Source organism: Desmodus rotundus, chromosome 4 (assembly GCF_022682495.2).
Source record: "Desmodus rotundus isolate HL8 chromosome 4, HLdesRot8A.1, whole genome shotgun sequence".
NCBI lineage: Eukaryota > Metazoa > Chordata > Mammalia > Chiroptera > Phyllostomidae > Desmodus > Desmodus rotundus.
This window is the reverse complement of record NC_071390.1, coordinates 25,375,087-25,401,233: the sequence shown is the minus strand read 5'-3', so window position 1 is coordinate 25,401,233 and position 26,147 is coordinate 25,375,087. Positions and strand designations below refer to the sequence as shown.

Here is a 26,147-nt window from a genome sequence, read left to right as displayed (position 1 = left end):
TAGAGTACCTCACAGTTTCCAAAGGTCCGTTATGTTCCCGTCTGATTCCGTGTCTACATGGCTGGCCCTCAAGGCTGCAGAAGATGACCCTGACCCAGCCTTGCGGGGAAAGGCCCATCACTGCGGCTCCTGTCCCAGGATTCCCACAGCGCCTCACCCTATCTTTTCCCCGGCGCAGAAGCATACAGCCCTCTGTTCTGGGGAGCAGGCCAAATGCCTTCTGCCCATTAACCTCAAGGCCCAGGGAGGAGGTAGAAGTTGGTCAAGGCCACGCAGGCAACGAGAGGTTTCATAGGTGTTTGAAGTCAACAGAGGCCTCCCTGATTCCCAAATTAGGGCTCTCCCCCTGCTCTTCCCCAAGGGTCATGTTCAGAGAAGTTAGTAAGAAACGCTGTGTTCAACCTCTTGCTTTAGTGCAGGATTTCTCGGAGCTTTTACAGCCCTAACAAACATCATGACTCGCCAAGGAAAGAAGGAGAACGCACAAGGTGGTTGCCCTGGGATCTCCCTTCACGGCCTCTCCTGTCCCGAGGAACACCTTGGGGAGACTGCCGCACTCCTCGGCCATCTTCCAGGCATTACAGACTCCCAGGCCCAGAAGGGGCCTCCTGGTCATCGGGTCCAGATCGTCTCCTGGTGCCTGAGTGGCCTCTTCTCATACACCTCCAGGGACAGGGAGCTCATGCCCTTCTAACACATCCCCCTTTATCTTGGAACGGCTCTCTCTGTTTCTCTCATATCCGGTGTTTTGGTTCTTCTTGCAGGACCCAGGCACCAAAGTGAAAGGGACCGATCACTGCTGAGCACTAGCCGCGGGCCAGGCTGTCTACACTCCGGCAGCTCGCGCCACAGCAACTCTGTGCAACCGCCATGCTCATTTTCCAGAGATGAGGCCACTGGCTCTAGGCCGCTTCTCAGTTCTAACTCCCAGCTGCCACGCACCTTTGCCTCCAAGTGACCCACGCTTCTCAGGAAGGGACAGAAGCATGGTGAGGAGGAATGACTAACTCAGACTCGGGGGTGGATTCAGAACAGGCTTCACAGTGGGGTGACACTTGAGGAAGAGGATGGCGCATAAGCAGAGGTTTGGTAAGTGGGTAACAAGAGAAGAGGGCATGCTGACCAAGGAAACAGCATGTGCAAAGGTCCTGAGGGGAGAAACAGCAAGGCACTGTCAGGGCGGGGGCAGAAGGGGCCTGGTGAGGGGAGCCCGGAGAAGTGGGGGACTGGCCTTGTGGACTACTGATGATAGTGACAGCAAAGTAGGACATGAGGCCACAGGAACCGAGAGGCTGAGCAGGAGCAAATGAAAGGCTCAGACACAGAAAACAGAATTCTGGGACCATTAAGGAACCCAAGGTGGAACTGGTCACGAGGAGTTGCTGGGACCTTCAGAGTCCTTTCATAAGTGAACGAGTAAATGAATGACTGTTCCTTTCTGAAGTCCCAGGGGAAGGAAGGACAAAACCATTAGCCCCATTCTTTGGGGGAAAGCCAGGCTTAGGGCAGTGAACAACTAGCCCAAGTTTACAACCAGTGAGAAGGCGGCAGGGTTGGAACGCAGACCTGTGGGGTCTGAATTTGGAGCGTGGCTCACCGCCTTACACTGGACCCAGTTTCCAGACTTGGGATTCAAGGTGGGGGCCGATCTCATGGTCAGTGGTGAGAGCCCTGTTGTTACCAGATGAGCAACTGGCCTGACAAAGCCTGGACAGCCCAGCAGAGGTGCTTGTAGGGGACAGAATGCAGGAGGCATTGGCCAGGAGGGCCCTTCACACCCCTCTCCCCACCGGAGACACTGAGGGGATCTTGGGGTAAGTGGCGCCTGGCTTGGGGCCTGCAGAGCTGGAGAGGCTGTAAGCCAGAAAGAAGCCCAGCCAGCCAGAGGGAGACCCCATTTGGCTCTGCTGCCCTGTTACCACACCCACCCTCTCCAAGACTCCATCTCCTGGCACTCAGAGATGGAGATCAAGAGGCTGACATGGCTCGAGGATACCCTTTGGGCCTTCTCAATCCTTCCGGGCCACAGCCCCTGCAACACCGCAGGGCTCACTCCACAGCCAACAGCGACCTGGATTTATCCCATGCAAATGAGCTCCAGCGCACTGCACCTCATCTCACCTCCACCCATCGGGCCACTTCCTGATTTCCATTTCAGCACCTACAGCTTGGGCTTGCAGGTGCTTTCTTTCTCAATCAGCTGCTCACTGATGGACCTAATCGCAAATGTTCCACAGAAGAACACGAAAGGCCCCAAGGAAAACAGTGCAGAATCACAGGCATAGTCTCTACTGAGGAGGAGGGAGGTTGGATGCTGTGTGTGACACCGGGCAAGTAACTTTTCCCTTTGGTGGCCTTTTCTTCACCCAGTCCATGGGTGGACCAGCACAGCGTTCCTCACGCATGGTCCACACACCACCTGTGTCAGACGTGTCTCAGGAGAGTATTGAGATGAAGATCCCCAGGCCCCAACCCAGATTTATGAAATCAGAATCTCTGCAGACAGGGCCCAGAAATCTGCATGTTCAATTCACGCCCTGCCCCCCTGCTCAGGTGACTCACAGTTGCTGAAGTTTGGAGACCGGGGGAGTCCAGGGTCTCTGAGGTCTCTCCAGCTCCAACCTCTGATTTCCCAACAATTTCTGTTAGCAGAGTGTAGCGCATCCACCCAGGGCCTGCTACTTGTCCACCCCAATAACTCGCCACTCAGGAACGACCTCGCTAATGTTCCATGTGAGGGTCACCTAGAGATAAGCCAAGATTATTGGAGGAACTAAATCTGGAGCGTTCGAACCATTGGAATTCCTCTCAGGAAACAGGCGGAGGCAGGGCGAGTTACAGGGAAATCCTACCCAGAGACACATTTCGTTCACTTCAAGTTTCCAGCAGAGGGATTTAACAGGTTTAAAGCAGTTTTCTGTGAATCTTTGTCAAGGGAGTGTATGTACAAACAAACAGGGAGGGTTTTTTTTTTTTTTAGTAAAAAGTTAATCGGCTTAAAGTGTGCAACTAAATAAGCAAAGCTTACATTAAAGTGACCCACAGAGAAAGGACCCCATGGAAAGAAAGTTCTAGGAAATACAATATGGCCTCTATGTTCTTTTGTAGTTTCACGCTATAAATATTCATGGGGTGGTGTTAATGGGGTCCACAGCTCTATGCAACCACAATAGTTTTTTTGTTTATTCTCAGGACCATGAACTTTGAAACCATGAACCTGAATTTCAGAACTCTGCATTCAGGCACATTGGCAGAGCAGGAGGGGAGAGGTTCAGGCCGGTGGAGGACAGAGGAGAGGAAATGGGGCGAGATGTGAATCATGCCTCCTGGATCTTTTGGTTGAGATTAAAGAGTAGGATCTGTTTAGTATGGGAGGCCTCCTGTCTCCAAGGTCTCCAGCTGCTCTAGCCTGGGAAATGGCCTTCACACGGGACAGATAGCTTCGTTACTCAAGCATGTAGCAGACTGGAGGGGGGAGTTGGAGATATTTTAATTGGATCAAACAGATTTGTTGCATGTTTTACCTTGAAGACTTTAAGAAACTAATTTGAATCGTGGAATTTCTAAGACTGAGAGAGTTTAAAGGCCATCAAAGCAATGTCCTTATTTTTCATATGAGGAAACTGAAATCCAAGCTCAAAACATTGCACCAAGAAGCCATGCCTGCTGACTCTAAAAGCAGTGTTCTCTCCCTACAGCAGGGACAGTAAATGTGAGAAAACCACGTGCCCCTTGCTGCTGCCCCCCAGGGCAGATGCCCCTGATGGATCGTGGTCTTCCTGTCCACTGAACCTGGACACAGCCTTCAAACCCTTCTCAACACTGTGCCACAGGAGGCCAGCACAAATGGAGAGGAGCAGCAAATGAGCTGGGACCTATTTACCATGCGTGCCCCACACCATGCTGGCAACATCCATAACCCATCCCCCATCTGTCCCAGCCCAGGCTTCCCTACTCAAAACCACCTGAAGCCTGAACTCAAGTCCAGGAGTGCACACCAGAAACATCACAGGACCTGAGAAGCTATAGGTCGGTCAGCACCTAGGAGAGCGCCACACACAGATGGGTATGACTTGCAACTCAGCTCCGAAAGCTGCTTCCACCCCAAGAGGAGCCCCAGCCCTGCCTTCCACCTTGGCTAACATCATCCTATTTTACAGATGAGCCAAGAGGATCTGGCTGGTGCCCCGGCTGGTGGCCACCTTGCTCAAGGCAAATACGGCACCCCCCCACCCCCACCCCCAGCCTCGACTCTTCATCTGTATCACAACACGGTTGCACCAATACACTTCAGGGCCATGTCACAGCTTGGCTTTCCAAGCAGGGCTCCCTTGGCTTAAGAAATACCTACTCGACTAATTTCCCAGAAAAAAAGATTACCCACCAGACTGGCATGAGCAGTAGGCCATACCTGCAAACCTATTTAAGTTTTATAGCTCCAAATAGGTTTTGACTCAAGCGTCAACCCCACTCAGCTGGTGATGTTTCTGTGAGCACTTGTTGGACCCAGGGGACCATGATGAATTAGCCATGTCTGCCATGGGCACAGAGGAGACGTGGCATTGAGGGTGCCCCACACTGGCCACTTCCTAACGCATGCTGTAAAGACACTAAAAATGTTTTCATCCATGCAGATGAATATCTGGGGCGAGGCCTGTGCTATGATTAAAGTCATTCCTTCTAATTTTTTTTATTTCTCACCTGAGAATGTATTTGTTGATTTTAGGGAGAAAGGAAGGACGAGAGAGGGATAGAGACAGAGAGAGACACTGAAATGAGAGAGAAACATTCAATTGGTTGCCTCCTACACCCACCCTGACTGGGGATCAAACCCGCAACCTGGGTATGTGCCCTGACCAAGAATTGAATTCACACATTTTTACTGTACAGGATGATGCTCCAACCAATTGAGCCGCCTGGCCAGGGCTGAAGTTACTCTTTTTATACTTACTCTCTACCCTCTGTTCCACTCTGTGCCCAAGAAGGCTGCTCCTGTGACTGTACCCTCCCCTTCCCTCTGGCTTCTGGTTGCTGTCAACCCGGAGTAGACTCTGGCAGATCCGAGGGAAGAGGAGACCGGACAGGCAGGCATTTCTTCCCTGCTTTGGTGCCGTGGCTCTGGCGGCAGTCACATCCCTCCACCACTGCCCCTCCTGCTCGGTTCCAGCTCCTGTAACACTACCCTGTCCCCTGTCCCTTTGGCCTCAGCATAGCTTGCTAGGCTCCCATAACTTCTGTAAGAAGGCCCTTCATTAAGATCTCCTCACCTGAAACATCTGGGGTAAAGTCTGTTTCCTGCTGGGACCCTGGCTCAAATAGCTGTTCTAAGAAAATCCTTCCACTGTTTTCCTAGCTAAACAGGAAGATGGGATTCTGATGGACAAAGCGAATGGCTGCTTTGGCCTAAGATGACACTTGTCACTGCCTAATTCCAGCAGAATATGACTCACTGCTGTCCCACACCTGCTGCATTCCCACAGCCTGAGCTCACATGGCCTCCACTCGGTAATGGAGAGAAGGGTACAGTTTAGGTCCTAAAAGCCAGAAGTTTCTTGGGCTCTAATTTTGCATCTTATACGCCTGATTCCAGGCCCAGGCACATCTCATAAGCCCTAACACCTCCTCTGTGAAATGACCTCTCTCAGAGCCGGAAGTTACCAGCACAATTCTGGGTGACTCATTCTGAAGACGAAGGCCCCCTGGAGGCCCCAAGTAGGGCACAGAGTGGGAAGACATAGCAGGTGGAGAGCAAAGGAGACCTCCAGCCTACCTCCAGCCAGGCCAGCTGCTGTCCACGTGACCTTGGATAAGTAACTGCCCCTCCTAAGGGTTTCTTCCAGCCCTAACATTCTACAGGGTTTTACTCTACAATCTTAGTGTACCTGGTTAACCTTCAGTTAATGATAACGGGCCTATTGTCAACTTGACTAAATTTTCCTCACAAAGATTCAGCAAGTTTAGCCAATTGTGGCAGAGACTGCATATTGTCCACCAATACCTTCCTTCCCTTCTTCCACAATAACAGGACCTCTGTTAGAAGAAAGACTTCCCAGACTCCCATATGGCTATCTGTGGCCATGTGACTAAGTTCTGGCCAATGAGATGAAAGCCAAAGTGACAAATGGTATTTCTTGGGAAACCTCTCGCATATTCTTTGGCCCCTTTTCTGTTCCATGCCTTCCATGTCTAGCTAGCCTCTGTTTGTGATGGTTTAAGCTCTGGTTATCATCTTGGCCCATGAGAACAAGGGCCTCAACCTAGAGGCTCTGGAATGAGATTGGGTCTTCTGGAGGATCTTCAGGAACAGAACCTCCTTACTGGCCCTCAGCTGCAGACCTCCAGACTTCGACGTGAGAAAGAAACGTCTAGCTTGGTTAAGTCAGTGTTCTGGCTATGGCCTCTCAACTCTAAATCTGTTCTTCTTAGCCATGCTTAGTGATGCTGGACCCTAGAAACTTTTCTCCACTGCCAGCTGGCACACTAGACGTTGTCAGTAGAGGGCACTAGAGACAGGGATACTGCAAGAGGAAGAGACTTCTCTTGCTGGTTCCCAGGGCTGGGGGGAGTGTCTCATCTTTCTTATTCCCATGGAGTATTCAGGAAATCCACTGGTGCCCACCCTTCGAAGTTTTGCCAATATTCCAAAGGGCAATTTCTGGCTCATCAGCCTTTTCCTACAGCATCAGCAAACTTCTCTGACCTCCACTGGGCCACAGCCACGCCTTCTGTGAAGTTAGAATTTCAGCCCAGTTGGGGGCGGGGGGCGATGCGGGGGTGCCCTCTACCACGTTTGTTCCTTCCCCAGTGTCTGCTCCCACATCTGCTATTTCTGTTGTCATTAGAGTTATCCTGCCTCCTTTAGTAGTCAGTCCCCTTTGGCTAGTTAATAATCCTTTATATTAAAATTTCAAATTACTGGTGTGGTTTCAGTGTCCCAACTGGGCTCTAATGGACACAGCCAATTAGCTTGGGTCCATTACTAGCAATTTAACCTAAGTTTGACCGATGCAACCATGCAATCATCTCCACGGAAAAAAGTGCGTAGTAGGGTACTGAGAAGCTTTCAGCATTTTAAAAATCTCTCCGAAATTCATCTGCGACAAAATAACAAACATGACAAGTAAAAAGTTGCAGTCCTTAATATTTAAGAGTACCTACAAAAACTTAAAAAAATAAACATCCAAATAGAAAAGAAAGAGCATGAACAGAAGGAAATGAACACATCACAATAAATACAAATGGTCAAAACATATGTTTAAAAGGTCAAAATCATTTTAGAAAGAACTACGATTACAATGTAAAGGTGAATTAAAGAAATAGCAACATATTTTTCTCTTATCAAACCAGCAAAGGCTTTGAAAACTAAAATACAAAATGTTCATCTTAGTGGAGGTGCAAAAGAATAAAACAATTTTGAAGGGCACCCTAAAAAGAAGAATCAGAGCCCAAAAAGTGTTTATACTTTTGACCCAGCAACTCTGCATGTAGGTAAATTTCCTAAAAAAATAATTTAAAATATACATAAAATCTAGCAACAGGGATGACTCCAGCATCATTGTTTATAAAAGAAAAAGAAAAAGATCGGGAAAAAATGTATATGTCTAACAGTAGGGGATTGGCTAAATAAATTACGGTGCCTCTACACAAAGGGATACAAAACAACTAAACTCGGTATTACACATTCACTATTTAAGCATCTTTACTGTCATAGAAACGAAGTTCACGGCACTCAGTGACAGTGAAATGCAAGCAGGTTCAAAGCAGTACACACGGCTTTACAGAAAATAAACATGCAGAGAAAAACGGGGAAGAATACACAACAGAATGTTAACAATTACTTCTAGGCAATGGGCTCACTAAAAATTTTTACTCTCCCTCTCTATACTTTCTAACTGTTCTCCAGTGGATGTGCCTTAGCTGTATAATTTTAAACAACTGTTTTATGTTAAAAAATAATCTCCCATAAATGGTAATGAGTAAAATACAATAAAAATAAACCATTAAAAAGTCAAAAAATAATAACCCCCTTTTCTGCCCATCTCAGGGCACCCCCAGTGCTTGCTGAGCATGTCTTGATGAACTCAGGTGTGTCTCAGAGATGACTCCGTGACACAGCTCAGCTCGGGAGGGACCTCTCTCCCATCCTCCCTACCTTCTACCCCCAAGGCCACAGCCCAAGTCTGGTCTTCATGCTCCCAGGCCTAGACCTCCTGCTGGTCCCCTACTTCTTGCCTCCACAAATCCTAAGCATCACAGGTCTTCATTATAACAGTCCTCTGCTCAAAAACCATTGATAGCTCCCCATTTCTTAAGGAACATTTCAAATTCAAAGCTTGACATGCACAGTTCCAAGCCTCTTTCAATCTTGTCCATACTACTCGGCAGAGTAAACCAAAGTAACCCTCCAGCTCCAGGCACAGGATGAGTAGTCCTGCGGCCGCACTCTGACTCCCACTGCGTGTTCTACCTGGAATGCCTTCCCCTGCATGCTGTCTTCTCTACATCCCATCCGTCCTTCCGGGACAAGCTCAGGGTATACCAGCCCCGTCACCAGGAAGCCTTCCTTGATTGTCTCAGTGATTGCTACCTTTTCTGAATGCCTACGTGATCTTATTTGCTCAGTTTTTTACTTGGCAAATATCAGCTAAGCACCCACCATGTGCCACATAGAGTGCGGGGGACTGGGAAGCCGAGTGAGTCTGGTTTCTACCCCTTGGAGCTTGTTGTCTAATGTGGCAACAGACATGGAGCAAGTAATCACAGCAGTGACCGCACCCAGTTATGGACTGTAAAAAACACCATGCAAGGCCCTGGCCTGCATGGCTCAGTTGGTGGGAGAGTCGTCCCATAAACCAAAAGGTTGCGGGATGGATTCCCAGTTGGGGCATGTGCCTGGGTTGTGGCTTCAGTCCCCAGAAGGGGGCATGTATGAGAAACAACCAATGGATGTTTCTCACATCAATGTTCCTCTCCTTCTGTCTCTCCCACCCTCCCCCTCTCTCTCAAATCAATAAGCATGTCCATGGGTGAGGATAAAAAAAAATTGTTTTAAATGCCATGCAGGGTGACAAAGGTGCTGAGAGATTTGAGAAGGGACCCAATCGAAATCAGGGCCTCGGCAGGCCCAGGGGGGAAATGACGTGAAAGCCCGAGTCCTGGAGATGATCTGGAGTTGACCAGGTGGGCAGCCCAGAGGCCTTTCCAGGCAGGAGAAAGCACCTGTGGGAGGTGGAGCATGGCAGGGAAGGGGAGGAGGCTGGATGAATAGGAGGGACAGGGTCTGCTGACCGCTCTCATCCCACGAGCAATGGGAAGTCATTCATGGGTTCTAAGTGGGATGGATTTTGCAAACATGATCAGACACAGGTCTCAAAAAGATCACTCTGCCTGCAACACAGAAAACAGACTGCAGGAGGCAAGGGCAGTCAGGCACTGCTACTGTTGCTCACAGAAGAGCTGATGGGGGCTTGGACCAAATAGTGGCAGCAAAGACAGAGAGAAGCGGACAGACCCAAATTTGGAAGCAGAATTGGTAGGACTTGGGTTGGACTGCGTGAGACGGGAAGGAAGAGGCAGGTGTTCAGGATGGTGCTTAAGTTTCTGTTTTAAGCACTTAGGTAGACTCTGGTACCACCTGGTACCTGCCACCATGCAGCCCAGCCCTCGGTGAGCCACCACAGGCTCTGAGCCCAGGGGAAGAGCAGAGGGAACTAGTGCCAGTTCAGCGGGAGAACTGACCCAGGGGCACACAAAAGAGTTAAGGAGGAAGGTAGCCTGCTCCTGTGGGCAACTGGCCCACGCAAGACTCACATCAATTCAAGGCCAGGGACCCAGGTGGGAGGAAGGGGAGGAAGCTTGGTGCAAATTGCAGGATGAGCTGGGAGATAAGTGGCCCAGCTGGCGGAGCAGGCAAAGACTCAGGGGTGAACATCAACAGTCAAGTGCTGGTGCAGGCAAGCTTGAGAATATTTACTGGTAATTGACAGAAGTAGTTAGAAGGTGGCGTGATCACAGATAGGTCTGCAACCAATCAGTAGGAAAGCTAGGCTCCTGTGGCTGTGTTTGCATCCAGGCAGAACTGTTATTATGAGCAGGCTGAGAGGACATCATGAGAACCCTGCTCATATGCATTTGGTTTCTCTATCACCTTCTCCCTGCTTCATGGATGAGAGCGAATGAGCGGTGGAGCAATAAATTATCGCTTGCCACAAGCTATGAATCCCGAGAATTCTCTGCAGACCTGAGAGGGAGAGATAAGCACACACAGGCCTCTGAGAGATGGTCCCTTACCCAGAAATTTTTTAGTGGGGGACAATAACAGGAGTAGTAATAATGCTAGCAAGAAGAAGTAAGAATGAATGAATGACTGCTTGCCAAACACTTCATGTTCACTGCCCCAATTCATCCTCAAACAAACCTATTTGATGAGTTTTAATATGATCCCCATATTCCAGATGAGGAAACTGAGGCAAAGAGGTTAAAAACTCAGTCAAAACCACAAGATAAGTGAGGGCAGACAGGCTTCACACCACAGGCTGCCTGATACCAAAAACAGTATCATAAGCAGGATGTTTCATTGCTTCTGTTCTATCACCCAGGCTGTGCCCACCTGGAGGCCCCGAGCAATCACCAGAGACCCCGAGGAGACCCCGGGGGAACTTCCTCCCTGAGGAAGTCCTCTTCCTCAGGGAGGTGGCGGACCCACCGTCCTAGGGCGACCTGACATCCATGCACTGCTCCAGGCCTTCTGAAAAAGGGGTGGAGACACAGAGAGGGGGACGGGTACATTTTAATACCTTGAATTATTCATTTACTCTTTCCAATGAGATAAGATACTTGGAAGGCCAGAACCGTCTCACTGCGGTTGGATTCCGAGCCAAGGATAAAGACAAAGTTAGGGAGAAGGTTGGGCGATGGTGCGCTGGGGAACAAGTACACAAACATGACCTTCATACAGGGCACATGCAGACTCGCGTAGACTGTGTGTGGAGAGAGCCAGGAGAAGGAGACGTTCCAGGGTTGGAGGGGCTTAGAGGAGAGAACAGAGGTTTGAGGAATTTGTTCTACCACTTACAAGTTCAGTGTCCTGTGTGGGTCCCAGCCCAGCCTCCGCCATGTGCAAGCACACAGCCCACATCCTGCAATGTCCACAAAACCACAGGAGCCCAGACCATCTCCTGGCTGAGTGACCAATGGAGGGGAGAGAGGAAAAAGGGCTTTGTAAACCATCAGGTGTCACCCGGAGCTGCCGGGCAAAGCTGCAACCACTGTGAGCACTCGTATCACTGTTCTTCCTCTTGAAAAAGCTGTTGAGGGCAGAGAAGGAAAGTTTTGGAGACCAATGAAGTTACAGCTTCTATTCAGATTGCTTGGCTAGGTCTCCATGGCAAAAGAATGGGTGCCACCATCAACTGTGGAGTGGACCCCAATCCTGCTCGCATCTCAGCTGTTTGAAGGAAAGTGGTGCAGCTGGGAGGAACCATCGGCTGAATGGAGGCGCAGGCCCAACAGCATTCATTAGTAAGTCCTCACTCCATGTCATCGATAGGTTCTTGGAACTGTGAGGGAACTACATATAACGGAACTAATTTTACCATAGGCTAAATGATATAAATAAGAGTTAAGATCCTGTAGCATCTCACCAATGTTAAAACAAGATGATGTTGAACGAAACGATGTCATTCCAGGACCTGCTGTAGTCAGGGGCTGGCTTCTCAGGCGACACTTGATTGGCTGCAGGGCATGGAAACTCTCACCCCCGCCAACCTCAAGAAAGCCAGTGAGATTCCTGGAGTCCGAGACCAAGGTCTCTGGATATAGAGGAGCTACCTGCATCATTAGGAAACATAAAACTCTGAAAGCACCATAGGGCTTCAGTTGGTCAGATACTTGGTTTCCTGCCACCTAGAAACCTTGTTGGATTAGTATGGGATGATAATAATAAAAACGATATAACTTACTGACTTTTTACCATGTTCCAGGCACTATTCTAAGTGTTTTGTTCCTATTCATTCATTTAATCCTCATGACAACCCTCTGTGGTAGATATTAGTAGCCCCATTTTATAGATGAGGAAACGGAGATCCAGAAAGTTTAAGCCGGTCTCACAGCCAGTAAGTGGCAGAGCCAGGATGTGGTCCTGGGCCACCTGCCTCTGGAGTTCGCCCACGTAGCCCCTAGGTTGGAGCACAGGAGTGGAAAGTTGTGCTGTGCACTCGATTCAATTTAATCCACATGCTCTGCGCGTGACGGGTTTTTCAAGGGCCACAAAATTATAGCAATATTTCACATTTATTGAGTGTTTAACACAGTACCAAGTGCCTTTCATAGAACAATAAGCCTGTGAAATAGGAGTTTCTATTAACCGTATTATATAGACCAGGAAACTGAGGCTTTAAGAATGAAGGATTGCCCAAGGTGACAGTAAGTGACAGAGCCAAGAAGGAAAACCAACTCAGCTTGACTCCAAAGTGCGGGTCCAAAACAGAGGGCTGGGAAGAAGCCAGGAGCTCAAACAGCAACTGGGGGCCAGGACAGTGAGTTCTATGAAACTGGCCAGAAGCAGTGATAAGCAGAAGGTCCAGAGCTGGCCACAGGAGATGCTGAATGATGACCTGTCTACACTCAGCTGCCATCAGGAGCATCTTCCTGCTGAGGAGGCCATGCCCTGAGCTGGGATCTCCCAGGGACAGGGCTGAGGTCTGGTTGGCACTTCGATCCCCAGCACCCAGTGCACGACCCTGCATGTCTTAGGAGCCGGCACATCCTGCACGGCTGTGGGGGGCTCTGTTGTACAGCTACAGCCCCATCCTTCCTCTCCTCTCTCTGCGCCGGACAGAGGATTGATTAAAGGACACCCTCTCATCCCACTGGAGAGGGGGTGAAACACTCACTGCTGCACGACTGGGCAGGAGAAAAGCAAAAACGGGTTCCACTGATGTCAAAGGGGGACCTACCTAGAATGAAACCATTAAGGACTTTTCCGTCTGCAGAACTTGAGCTCAGTCTACAGAAGTGGCGTCGGAAGTCAAAGGAGCATCAGTGTCAGGCAGGTACTGGCATGAAGCTCAGGTTCTCCACATGCAAATGGAACCATCACGGCTGTTTGTCCACCCACCAGGACTGGGTCAAAGGTCAATGGCGTATTGCCCTTGCTGTCACTCAGCCCCTAATCCAAAAGGGGCCAAGGTGTTTGCCTTCATGGCCTCCTCTCTCCCAGATACTACCCGCTCCAGTGTGGGCCTTGGCCAGAGTTGGGACCTCCAGGTTTTGTGCATTTCCTCCCCCAGGAACTGCCCTGGCCTGTCCTCATCTTCACTTACTTCATTTTAATCTTTATTAGGCTATAACCCACACACCATAAAATTCACCCTTCACTTACCTTTGTGACCCTGTTTACCAATGATTGTCAGGTCTGAATTCAAGAATCCCTATCCAACTACACTGCATGAAATCAATTGCTCATTTATTACAAAAATTCAAATTCCTTTGTAGCATTTTAAAAAGAGTTCAAGCAGTACTTGCGAACACCTGCTCTGGTTCACATACTGTACACATCAATCGCAGAACACTTGCCTGCAGCCAGAATCCGTGCCAGGCACTTGACAAACATTGTATCACTTAATCCTTAAACCGACCCTGAAGAGTGAATATTCCTAGTCCTTTTCAAGTGAGGAAACTGAGGCTCAGAGAGGTTAAGTAACTTGCCCAAGGTCACAAAGCCTTGCACAGGTGGTAGAGTTTGAATCTAGGTCTGTCAGGTGTCAAAGCCTGTGTTCTTGCCCTGGCTGGTGTGTCTCAGTGGATTGAGTGCCGGCCTGCGAACCAAAAGGTTGCTGCTTTGAGTCCCAGTCAGGGCACATGCCTGGGCTGCTGGCCAGTTCCCCAGTGGGGGGTGGATGAGAGGCAACCAATTGATGTATCTCTCACACATTGATGTTTCTCTCCCTCTCTCTCTCTTCCCCTCTCTCTACAAATAAATTTTTGAAAAATCTTTTAAAAAAAAAAAGACTGTGCTCTTAACCACCTCCTGCCCTGCCCCAGTGCACTTCGGGGGTGAAATCCTGGAGACAGAGGTGGACTACATGGCGCTCCTGCCTGGAGAAACGGGAAACACAAACATTTTGTCTCAGCACAGTTCTGAAATATTTGAACTCCATCAAATCAGCATCTGCCCGTCAGCAAGAATACCAGGACAGGGAGGGGTGAGAATAAACTGGTAAAAATGCCAGTCTCCCTCACCTGGGTGAGGCCCATGGGGGGTGGGAGAGAAGAGGTGCCAGGAAACAGGCAGTGCCAAGGAGGCAGGCTTCTGGGGGGCACCACGGGAGCCTCCGATCTGTGCTAAGAATCCAGGACGCCTGCCACGAAGGATGGAAAGTCCCGGGGAGCACGCCCAGGACTCCATGATCCCCCCAGCTCCACCCTCAGTACTTGGGAAGGTGCAGCCCACTAGGGCTGCTTCACTTTCTAGGCTGAGAAGGTGCTTAGTGGTTCCTTCAGCCATGGGCCCACACAGGGCCAAAATCGTCATTCCCTGATTCAGCAAATGTTGACTGTGCCTACAATGTGCCAGGCACTGCTCTAGGCACTGGGCCAAAGCAGACGAGAACCGCTGACCGACCCCACAGAGTTTGACATTCCAGCCTCGCCTCAGTAATGTGAGGGCTGCTGGCAAGAGCTTCTTTGGATAAAGCTGCCCTAGAGGGCTCTGGGTACCCCCCAGATAAGGAGGCTTTGCAGAGGCCTTGTGGGGACAAGACCCCATCCACTAAAGAAGCTACCTCAATTCCACTCCCTTTGTCGGATTTCCTCCTTTCCTGTCTCACTCTCCCTGCTCCCTCACCCTGCTTTCTGGGATCAGCTCCCAAACTACCTACACACAAGGCCTAGTCTCAGGCTCTGCGCTCTGAGGAATCCAGCTACACCTAGCCTCATGCCTGCCCTACAGGGCAAGCAGTTTTGTTCCCGTCCTCATTTTGCAGATGAGACTGAGACGTGCAAAGGTAAAGTGACTTGCTCAATGCCACACGGACAGTAAGAGATACGGGTCCGGGCCTTCTGGCTCTGAATCCAGCTAAAGAATTATAGGTGAGGGCAAGCAGGCAGGAGAAGCAAAGGCTGCAAAGGTTGCTCTCAGAGGTCTGGCGACTGGGAGATTGGAAAACATAACAGCAGAGCTACGGACCCCCAGTCAGAGATCATGCCCAGAGAGCCCCATGTACCTTACCACCCAACTCCAGGAAGACCTCACAGATTCTCTCCTATTCTGCGATCACCTGATTTTTTTTAAAGATTTTATTTATTCATTTATTTACTTTTAGATAAAGGGAAAAGGAGGGAGAAAGAGAGGGAGAGAAACATTGATGTTAGAGAGGAACATCAATTGGTGGCCTCTTATTCATGCCCCCAAGTGGGGACTGAACCCATGACCCAGGCATGTGCCCTGACCAGGAATCATCGAACCAGCGACCTTTTGCTTTGCGGAACGACGCCCAACCAACTGAGCCACACGGGTCCGGGCTGCAATCACCTGATTTTAAAACCATACCTTTGTACCACACCAAATACACTGTTGATTAATAAATTTAAATTTTACAATTTAAAACTTGCTTTTTGAAGGTCCGCATGGAGATATTCTTTCAACAAGCTTCCAGAAAATTCATCTATAAAGTACCTAACTATATGTCAGGCACTGTTTTAAGCACTTTAATCTATTAGGAGTCGTCCTCATTTATAAATGAGGAAACTAAGGCACAGAGAAATGACCTGACTTGCCCAAGGTCACACAGCTTGTAAATAGGACCTGCCTCAGGGCTGTATCTCTCACGCATTGATGTTTCTCCCCCCCTCTCTCTCTTCCCCTCTCTCTCTTCCCCTCTCTCTACAAATAAATAAATAAAATCTTAAAAAAAAAAAAAAAAAGACTGTGCTCTTAACCACCTCATGCCCTGCCCCAGTGCACTTCGGGGTTGAAATCCTGAAGAGTGAAGAGTCAAATTTGTACATGATAAGATGGTAAACGGTATAACAGTTACCGACTGGGTCAGCCTCTGAGTGACTGAGACGGAAGCAAAAGTCAAGCAATACTAAAAGGAAGGAACCAGAGGCACAACTCAAATATCCAGAAGATAAGAAGTGGGTGCAGGGCAAGATGGCAGATGGGGACCAAGAGAACCAGCACCCTGGACCTGTCAGTGTGCAATCCTCAAGTCCAGCATGTTCACTAAATAGCTGAGCAACTGAGGCCCTGTGGGGAGAGGACTCATCCAAGGTAACACAGCTCCCGAGAGCCCAGGAACAGACTCTCATCTTCATACTCCGCACCTGTAGTAGGTTGAAGAACCCCAGCTGAGAAGGGGCAGGCGGGAGGTGTTTTTGATTTAAAGCCCTGAGGCAGGTCCTATGCAGAGGGCTTCTGGATAGAGGAGTCAGGGAGTTAAGATTTGACTGGCATAAGATGAGAGGATGGCCCCAAAGATTTCATTTAACTATGTCACCAGGAAACGCAGAGTTACCCTGAGCTGATGAGAGACATTTCCTTTCCTTGAGACCTCAGTGCACTGGTGAACTGCGGATGTCCTTCCAGAAGGCTGTTCCCTAGATCAGGGAATTTCCACAACCAGGGGCAGATTGAGTGTGATCTTTTCCCTGGGGTCTCCCTGGCTATCGCCCTCTTCTGGCCACTCTCAGCATCAGCATGGACCAGGGAGAGGCCAAATGGTTGGGAGGATCAAGGGTGGCAGTGGAGGATGCATGGAGCTGATGGAACCACACTCCCAAGATTCTCTACTTTCCAGCCCTGCCCACCAATCCGATCCTATTTACGAAGGGTCACAAAGCACGCATGCCATGGTTATCCAGCGTTTTCTCCAAAATTATTGGAGAAAAATGAGCCCCCAACAGGCAACCTACTTCAAGGTTATTCCTCAAGGCTGAGACCAGGAGCTGGGAGCTCTCACAGACAGACCTATGCCTCTTTCACCTGGATTTGCAGCATCCAGCATAACAGAGGTGCTTAATACACTCCTCACCAAATTGATCACTTCCCCAGTGCAGACCCCAGCTGCCCAGGCCGCCTCCTACAGCTCCCAGCTCACATTCAGTAGAGTTAAGGATCTCACAGGTACAGGTGATGGTTGAGCCACCCTCTTTAGCTCCCACCCCATTGTTGCAGGCTCAGTGTCCGTCTTCTCAAGCCACGGCCACCATTCCTACAGTGCTCCGAAGACCCATCTCCCTGGTCACGAGCTAGGTAGGTCCTGTGATGAACTGAGATACCTCAGTCGAGAGCACTACTGGTTGATACCCTCTCACGCCACCCAGGAATCAAATCTTCTGCCCACCTTCCCCGCTCAAAAGCCCCGCAAGGTACAGCAATAGATGAGTATTCTGGAGGAATCTTCCCACACCATAATACTAAGCCCCTCAAAGCCTGGTTTGATCTTCATCCTCCAGAAGATTCTCAGGTCTCACCACCCCCTAGGTCCTCCAGCCTCCTAGTACCCTTATCTTTCCCAGATTTCACCCGATTCTGACCTGTCCTCTGCCCAGCCCAGTCCGCAACTGCTGCAGGAACAATACAAATAATTACAGGGCCTTCAATATCATTCCATTTGCAGATAATTTCCCCATAAATCATCTGAGTCCTTCTATAATTACTGTCCCCATTTCAGAGATAGGGGAACTGAGTCTACTACTAGAAGTCTCCAGGGAGTGAGGAATTGGGCCACTGGCCCATGGCACCCCCACAGATCTGGCCCAGCACCTGAGGGAAGCATCCTGCCCGTTTGGGGATGGAGACAGCCTCTTCCCTCTGCGCGTTTCTGCAGGCCGCCAAGTGAAAAGGCCAGAGCACGCCTCGAGGTAAACATCACTACTCAGGGCCCCTGGTCACCCGCCAGGAACCGCTGCGCCGGCCTCTGAGACCATCCTCTAACCGGAGGGTGAATACCCCTCTGTCCCAGCTGGAAACTGCCTCAGACCCATAGGTTCTCTTTGGAACATGTGCTTGAACCCTTCTGGGGTTGACGTCCCAACTAATTATTCTGGCTTGGAAGCCGCTTCCCTCAAGACACCCGAACCGGTTGGTGGCTCACGGGAAGCGAGAGCTGCAGCACCCGGACCGAGATTTGCGCCAGTAAGATTTGCGCGCCCCGGGGCGCCGCTTCCTGGAGGGATTACGGCACCTGCCGGCTTCCATCTCCCTTCACCGGGGACGACCCCCAGGCTGGGACCACGCTGAGGGGCCACAGGGTGGTGTGCGGCCACTTGAGTCATGCACGTTTCCCCTCGGCTACCCCGTTCCTTTTGTCTTCTGTGAAGCTTTTCGGTTTCTAAAAATTTTCTTCCCAGGAGTAACCACAAGATGTTGGGAAACTTTGCGCAAAACTTACAAATGCTGTGAAATCGGAGCCAGCGACTGCATCTGAGCCTGGGAACGCCGCGCCCAGACGCGCTGCTCCGCTCCAGCCCAGCTCGTCCCGCTGTGGCCGTGCTGACCACCTGGCTGTCAGGCGGCCTCGGCGCCCGCCCCAGCCCTGAAAGCCCTCTCGGCCTCGGGCACCGGCCCTGATTCGCTTCGGGAACGCTCCCGCAGCTGCCACTCCAAGCGCACCGCAAACCGGGGACCCGGACGTCCCAGCCTGAGCGGCATTTCAGCCGTTCCTCTGGGGCATTGTTTTCCCGGGGAGCCCCGGGGACCTCGAAGGAGGGGAGGGGAGGGGAGGCCCGCCCCCAAAGACAGCAGCGCTGGCATGCCCACCACCTCATTTGCATTTCAAAGGCAAACTTCTGCCGGACTTGTGGCTGCGGCACCTACCGGCTTTGCACGGGTCGTGGTAATGCTCAAGCTGCTGCTCCGCGCTCTCCTCGCCTTCCAGGGCCGAGTAATCCGAGGCGGCATCCGAGCGCTCCCCGAGGCCCTCGGCGTGGTGGGGCAGCGGCAGCAGCAGCAGTAGCAGTGGTCCAAGGGCCCCGAGTGCAGTCGCCCGGGGCATGGTTGCGAGGGACGAGCAGAGACCGAGGGAGTTGCGTGCGCGGAAAACTGGGCTCGGGCAAGGGACCATATACAGGGTCTGGTCGGCGGCCGCCCGGGCGAGCTGGTTACGCGCAGGTGGCCAGCATGGCTCCGTGCGAGAGAGCGGAGCTTAGCGCCCTCGTCCTCGTAGGGTTCCGAGGAAGCGGCTGCTAGGAGCTACTTGCGAGGCTGCGACTGTGGCGGTGGTGGCGGTGGTTGGAGCAGTGGCCGCTCCGCCCCTCTCCTCCCAGGCTGGACCACACAGCCCTCGCCAGGGGCCCCGGGCAGCCAATCATTCGGGCGCCCGAGGCGAAGCCCCTCCTCTTCCCGGCACCTCCGCAACTTCGGAGGAAGGGGAGCGAGGTTAAGATGCTGAAAGCAAGGACCCCGGGTCCGTGGAGCTCCCACCGGAGAACGCTGCTCCTTAAGATTGAGAGACTGGACTTCCCGCCTTTTTATTCTCATAACTGACTTTACAACTCCCCAGTGCACACGTGGGCGAAGGCAGGCAGCAGTGGTTAGAGCTAGAGCGCAGGACCAGGAGTCCTACGTGAGCGGTCCGCTTCCCTACCAACTCGCTATGTGCTTTCGGGCAATCGTTCCTCTGCAGGGATGAAGTCAATCTTCTCTCTGGTGGCTTTTAGCGCAGAAAAAATAAAAATAAAAAAATCGGATTTCGATTCTCAGCCATGAAGGGTGCTTCTTGCAGCACCCACTTAACCTAGTGGCTTAGGGAAGAATGATTTAAAATGACGGATTTCCCCTCCAAGTGACTCTATCCTTTTTAATAAGAGTCTAAGATGCTTCACACAGGCAAAAAGATTGACAAATGAACAGCTGTACGGTGTTATTTGTGTTAAATCACAGACATGCTTTATTAAATAAGCCATTCACCATTAACTTGATGGAATAAAAATGACCGTTTCTGAAGTCTTTTTTTTTTTGCCAATTAGAAACATATGCCCGAATAATTTAGAATAATCAAGAGATATTTGAAACCCACTCCTACGTTGTCCCTTAAACGTAAAAATTGCCAGAACTGAGCTATTTTGATTTATAGACATAAAAAGTATTATTACCATGAGGCTTTTCAAAGACCTATTGTGCAAGCAAAATTGCCCTAATCAAGAAGTAAAACACACCAATGTATACAGATTTTCAGCGTCACACCCAGAACAATCTTTTCTCATTTAAACTCCAAGGAGAAAAAATGGACTGAACTTCCCTTTTGGGTTTCCACATAGGCTCACAGCCTCTGATGACAAGTCGACAGGAAGCCCACCCAGAGCTGGGCTTTCCACAGGACTCCCAAACTCCTGCGTTATGATCATCTGTCTCCTCCTCTAGTAACTAGGACAAGAAGTCCTTCAAACCAGTCAAGGTTTTTAAGCTATCCACTGGAAGGGTGCTACTGGAATTTTTGTCCTGGTCCTGAGAAAGAAATGCAAGTGACCCTGCTTCATGCTATCAGTTTTCATCAAATAAGCACATACTGGATGGAGTTAAGACTGGGCAAGATCTGATTAGGAACTGACAGGCAGAAGGAATTTGGGGGGAATGGATGCTACCAAATGGCAGAGAAGGCCAAGTGGCCATTAAACAGGCAATAGGTGTGGAGGAGGGGTGAGTGGCATTTCTGCCTAAATGTTGGAAAGAGTCAAACCCAGCACCGTAGTTCTCTGCCTTCGACCCAGTGAAGGTCACCACCTGTCAGTAGACAAGTCCACAAAGTCAATCTCGGAAAGGCCTAACAAACTTCTGTGACACTTCCAGGTGTCCAGATGGCGCTAAGCAAACAGCCAACTGGCTTCATTAGCAGAGGATTCCTCTGGAAAATAGACGTTACAGGAAACCTCTTGTGCAAGCACTGAGGTTGTGAGCTTTTATTGCCTCTAGTCCCCACCTGGTGAGTAGCTGCCAGGTCTTCTCACCAGCACTTTGTCCAAATATTTTGAAGACAGCGGTGCTCCTGGAGGAGCTCGCTGCAGTTTTGTCAGAAGCCCTGTTTAGATGCTACTTTTGCTATCAACCAACATCAACAAAACATTTGGATCACAGGTTAGATAGGAACAAAAAAGGGATGATTAATACCTTCTCTCATTTATATAGTTCATGACCTCACTCATTGCTTTATACATATATATTTTAAAGTATTTTTAATTTAAACCCCATGAAAAAACTAGAGGCAGATATAAAGTGCTTCATGATCTAAAGATGCTCAACTTCGTTCCATATTTAAATTGATATTATTTGTGGGCTTCCTGCCCCATAAATCGTGGTCATGTGGAAAACTGCAAGTGGATACGCTTTCTTTCCCCTTTTAATCAGATGTTTGTTCTCCACCCAACTCATTCCATCTACACCCCTACACCAAGTGACCCATTTCTCTTGCAGTAGCTCTCAAATCCCTCCACATCTATCAAGTTTTGGCCCCCTCATTTTGCCTCTCCAGGACACTACATCATCATCTCCTCCAAGGCAGGGAGCAGAATCTCCGGAACAAAATGTGCACTCAACTGCTGGCTCTTTTCTTAGTTTATATTACTGACCACTGAGAAGGTACTTTTGAGTTCTTTGGAGAAGATACTGAGAAGTACTTAACAGTTAGTTTTTAGCAGCTGTTTAAAACCTTTAGGAACTCTCCAAAGGTTTTGCCCAAGCTCCTCAGGGTGGCATACCAGGCCCTCCGTCCACTATCAGGCCTTCCTTTCCTGAGTCCAGCCTTGGCTCTTGCTACCTGTCTCTCCACTCTTGTTGCATTAAGCACCACGCAGTTATCCTAGTAAGGGCTTGCAGCTTCTCGTTTCCATGTCCGTGCTGGGGGCTTGATATCAACACAGCCCGCATCCTCACGCCAGCATCTATTATTTATAGCAGCTACCACACTTAAGACACTCACCTATTATGTCTGCCCTACCCTACTGGCACGTAACCTACAGCAGACTTTTCATGTATCACTGTCTGTACCCTTCACTCCCTTCAAGTCCAAGTCCCATCTTGGTGGCTTAGAATGAACCACTAAGAATAACCATAACATGGGCCCAGTAAAATGAATTACATCAACTTCTCCCTACAAGCATCTCCTCCATTTTTTTTTAGAAACTCCTATCACCTTAACAATTTAAACCTTTGAAAATAATTTTAAATATGTGTGTAGAATACATTACTATTGACACCACATATCCCGATGTAGACTTATTCCCCTTTCCTAATAAACTACAGATTAGCAGTTTAATACAAGTCCTCACATTGAAATCTAGGAGCTGGCTATACATTAACAGGTTCCCTTATTCCCTTAGTTTTCCAACCAGACAAAGACTGGTCACTAAAGAGATCAAAAGTAATCCAAATTTGTACCAACAAGCTAGCAACAGGAATTGTCAAGTACAGGTGTTGACTAGGGCAGCTGATAAAATCAGGGGGAGAAAAGAACCAAAGAGGTTGATGAAGATTTAAATAACTAGTTAAAACTGGAGATGGAAAAAGTACGAACAGCTCAGGAGAAATTAACCCCCGACTGTGATGTAGCACAATAAAAAGAATCCCTTCCGTCGGTGCGGAAGAGCCATTTCCAGTGTGACCCCTGTGTGTATTACCTGCTGCACAGGTTGGAGAGATGACATGCCCACTTTAGTTACAGCAACAGGACCCTAACCCCGACGGCTGCTGGGCTAAAAGTATGAAACACTTTCATGGCTTCTGTAAAATGTAAGTCTACCCTATCAGTTTCTCAGGACGGTTCTGAGAAAACACCTGAAACTCCTTTAAAAATTAAGTACTAGACAAGAGCAATCTATTTTCCATCAAGATAGTACCAGGCATGGGCTAGTGTGGGGTTTAAGTGTAGGATAAGAGCTTGTATGGGAAAAATGTCCAAAAATGATCATGAAAAATCATTAAAAAAAAAAAAAGACAACCCTTATTTGTTATAACATTCTTTCAACTTTCTATACACTTTTTTTTCCCCAAAATACAAAGTTGGGGGGGGGTAATAAAATCTTAAATTTTAAATCCTTCAATTCAGGCGCCAGCAAACCACGGCCCGCTGTGGTTGCTGTGATACTGGAACACGCCGTTCAGCCATCTCACCAGTTAGGTGCTGTGTCCTGAGTGCTGCAGCAGTCACACAGTCGCGGCAGAGGCCGTATGGTGTTCAAAGCCTCCGTATTTCCTACGTGGCCCTTTACAGAGAAAGCTTTGCTGACCCCTGCTCTATTAAAGTGTGGAGAGCTATCAGTAGTCTCTTCACACGCATGCCCGTAGTAATGGGTTATCCCTTACTCTTGGCTCACCTGTTTCGAAAAGGAAAGAAAGGAAGGATTCAAGGGGAGTACATTTAACTTTTTATTACTTTTTAGAAATCCACCTTCAGTTAAACAGACTAAATTAGAACCTCAAATGTATTTGATACATTATAAACTGGACTCTATTACTAAAAAGCCAGTTGGAATATGACCTACACAAACCAAGGGTGTGTACAAAATGGAAGTAATTACTGCCAGTAACTATTTCCTTCCAGCTCTGTCACTAATTACCTGTGCTCTGTGGGGATTTATAGATTCAACTTTGACAAGAGTTGAAAAGCCCAAGTGAAACTGCTTTTTCCGAGTATGCTCTGTTGGCAAACAGAATTCCATGTTACTTCCTCCTTGCCCTAAGCTCTAAGACTTCAAATGACTTAAACTGATAAATTGAGGTAAATGCACAGAATGCTGCTTTATCGGTAATTAGCAATCCTCGTTCACCAATACTTCGATATAAGCAGCTATCACAACAGTTCTTTATTCCACTTCCTAACACAGTGAAATAACTTAATTTTTACTTTTGTCTTTTCACCATTTCTGCCTACAGCTCCAATAAGAATGTCAATCAGGTAGCGTTTAGAAAATGCTCACAGGAGGGCCCAGGCATTCCTCACGTTCAATTTACATCTCACAAAATTCCTGAAGCTGTATGTTAACTTTCCGATCTACCCTACCTCTCAATCTAGTCTATTTCTGCATATACTTCCAAAGAATCTTAAAATTGCCACTGCTCTTATCTCTTTAACATCTTGATTGCTAAACTATAGCTTCACAGCTGAAATTTTATGAAGATATAAAACATTAATACTTGTGTTTTCATACATTATTCCTATTTATTATGTGTTCCAATAAATCAATAAATGAAGCACAAAGACACATGAAAATCTAAACTTAATACCCAGATGGAACCACAGTATACAGATGACAGAAGGCTTTTCTTTCCTGGACTTCATATACAGAAAGAAGCCCTTAAGTATATGGTTTTTCCTGAACCAATTACATTAATGCATCTTTCTTGTTTACATTTTGTAAAAATTCAGGAAACTTTAAAATAACATTTATTTGCAAGACATTTGGCATAAGGTAGATAGATAGTACACATTTAAGAAATAAAAGCTTTATCAAAATGAATACAGTTGGTGAATGAACCCTAAATAAAGTGGATTTTGGAAGAACTGGATTTTGTGGCAACCACCTTTACAAAAAGGCCCATCCACTCCCAATGGAAAACACCCAAACATACCATTCACTTGGAGAATATACCATTCACCATTCAGATATCACCACAGAATAATGAGTTCTAAGAGTATGGGGCCTGGTTTATGGGCAAATCCAGTACAATCTAGGAGCCCAACATGATCTACTAAAGGACACTTTACCATCCCTCCAGCCATTACATTTCCATATAATCTACTCTTGTACAAGGAGATGTGTGTGTGTGTGTGTACATATAAATATAACTCCACGTCAATTACTAATGTTGCTAAATTTTAGGAGAAATATGCTTATAGGTACAAGAGGAAAGTTTATCTTTAGTTTTTTACAGTGTTCACAAAGCATCAGTTGGGAAATTGCGCAAATAATGTTAACAAATGAAAGACAGGTACTCGCCATTAACGAAGTGGAAAAAACCCACCCTTTAATTAACTTTAAATAATATTTTATTTTACTAGTCTACAACTGAGAACTACGGAGCTAAACCATTTGGGAATTACATCTTCAAGACACACCACATCCAGCCACCCTACTAAGCCATAAATCAACAAATATCTTCTAAAGGACTTTTCAAGGTGACTTATATTCATTTTAATGGAGCTTTTTATGTGGAAATTAGAAAGTTATTTTTCACTGAAGATTCCGGGATTTCAAACAGAGCTCAATTTAACAGAAAAAAACGGTGTACCTGAAAGCAGCTAAACCGCTCCTTCTCTGAAAACCCTACATCTTACCTGCAAGACTCATGAAAACCAAATTTCATTTTATTACAACAGAAGTTTGCTGTCTAACTTACACTCCATCAGACAGACTATATACTGTTATGTATACTTTACATGTAGTTAGAAATGTAAGCCATTCAATACTGACTTTTAGTTTTCCTTGGAAGATCTTAAAGGCAGGTAAGAAGAAGAGAAAATGGAAGAACCAGTGTATTACATTTAATATAACATTTTGGCATGAAGATTTACCTACAGTTTCTGATCGAATTTGTCGGCCACACATAAGTGGTTAAGAAATCAAACTTTTCACTCGTCATAGTCCTCACATACCACATGATCGGATGCAGAGTCTACTAATTTATAAACACATTTTGTAATGAAAACATCTTATGTAACTATCAATGGCATGAGTTTCACAACAAGGTTTAAATATAGCTGTTTTGACTCTCTAAAAATACCAATATACAGTATTATTTTAGGTGGTCATTTGCATAGCAAACTATTAAACTAGAAACTCAATGGTTCTAGGAAAACTTCACATTATGAATAGTTCCAGAAAGATGCATTCAAAATTAAAATCACTTCTCTTAGAAAAACTGTGACCTTTATTTGCCCACCCAATAGTAAGCTAATCACTCTTACCCTTTCCCACAGTACACCAACCTGGACAGATCTGTGTGCCACAATTTCATTCAAAGGGTTTGTCATTCAGTTTGTGACGGTACTGGATAACCTATTAATAGGTGTAAGCAAGTTTGAGGATTTTAAAGTGTGGGTTCCCTGTATTAGAAAAGCATAATTTATAATATATTTTAAAAATGTATTCAGTAATATTGCCTTTTGAAAAGATAGCTTTAAATTGCAAACACATCTATTTTCACAAAACAA

General features: G+C 47.8%; 1 protein-coding gene across 1 annotated transcript in view; it reads right to left on the bottom strand.

The window, feature by feature from the left end:
• Positions 1-18,998, bottom strand: part of TLL2 (tolloid like 2) — a 120,593-nt gene extending 101,595 nt beyond the window's left edge. Inside the window, exon 1 of the mRNA XM_024563209.3 lies at positions 18,821-18,998. Within this exon, the coding sequence (XP_024418977.2) occupies positions 18,821-18,998 (178 nt within the window). The remainder of the gene's footprint in view (positions 1-18,820) is intronic.
• Positions 18,999-26,147: the final 7,149 nt, after the last annotated feature.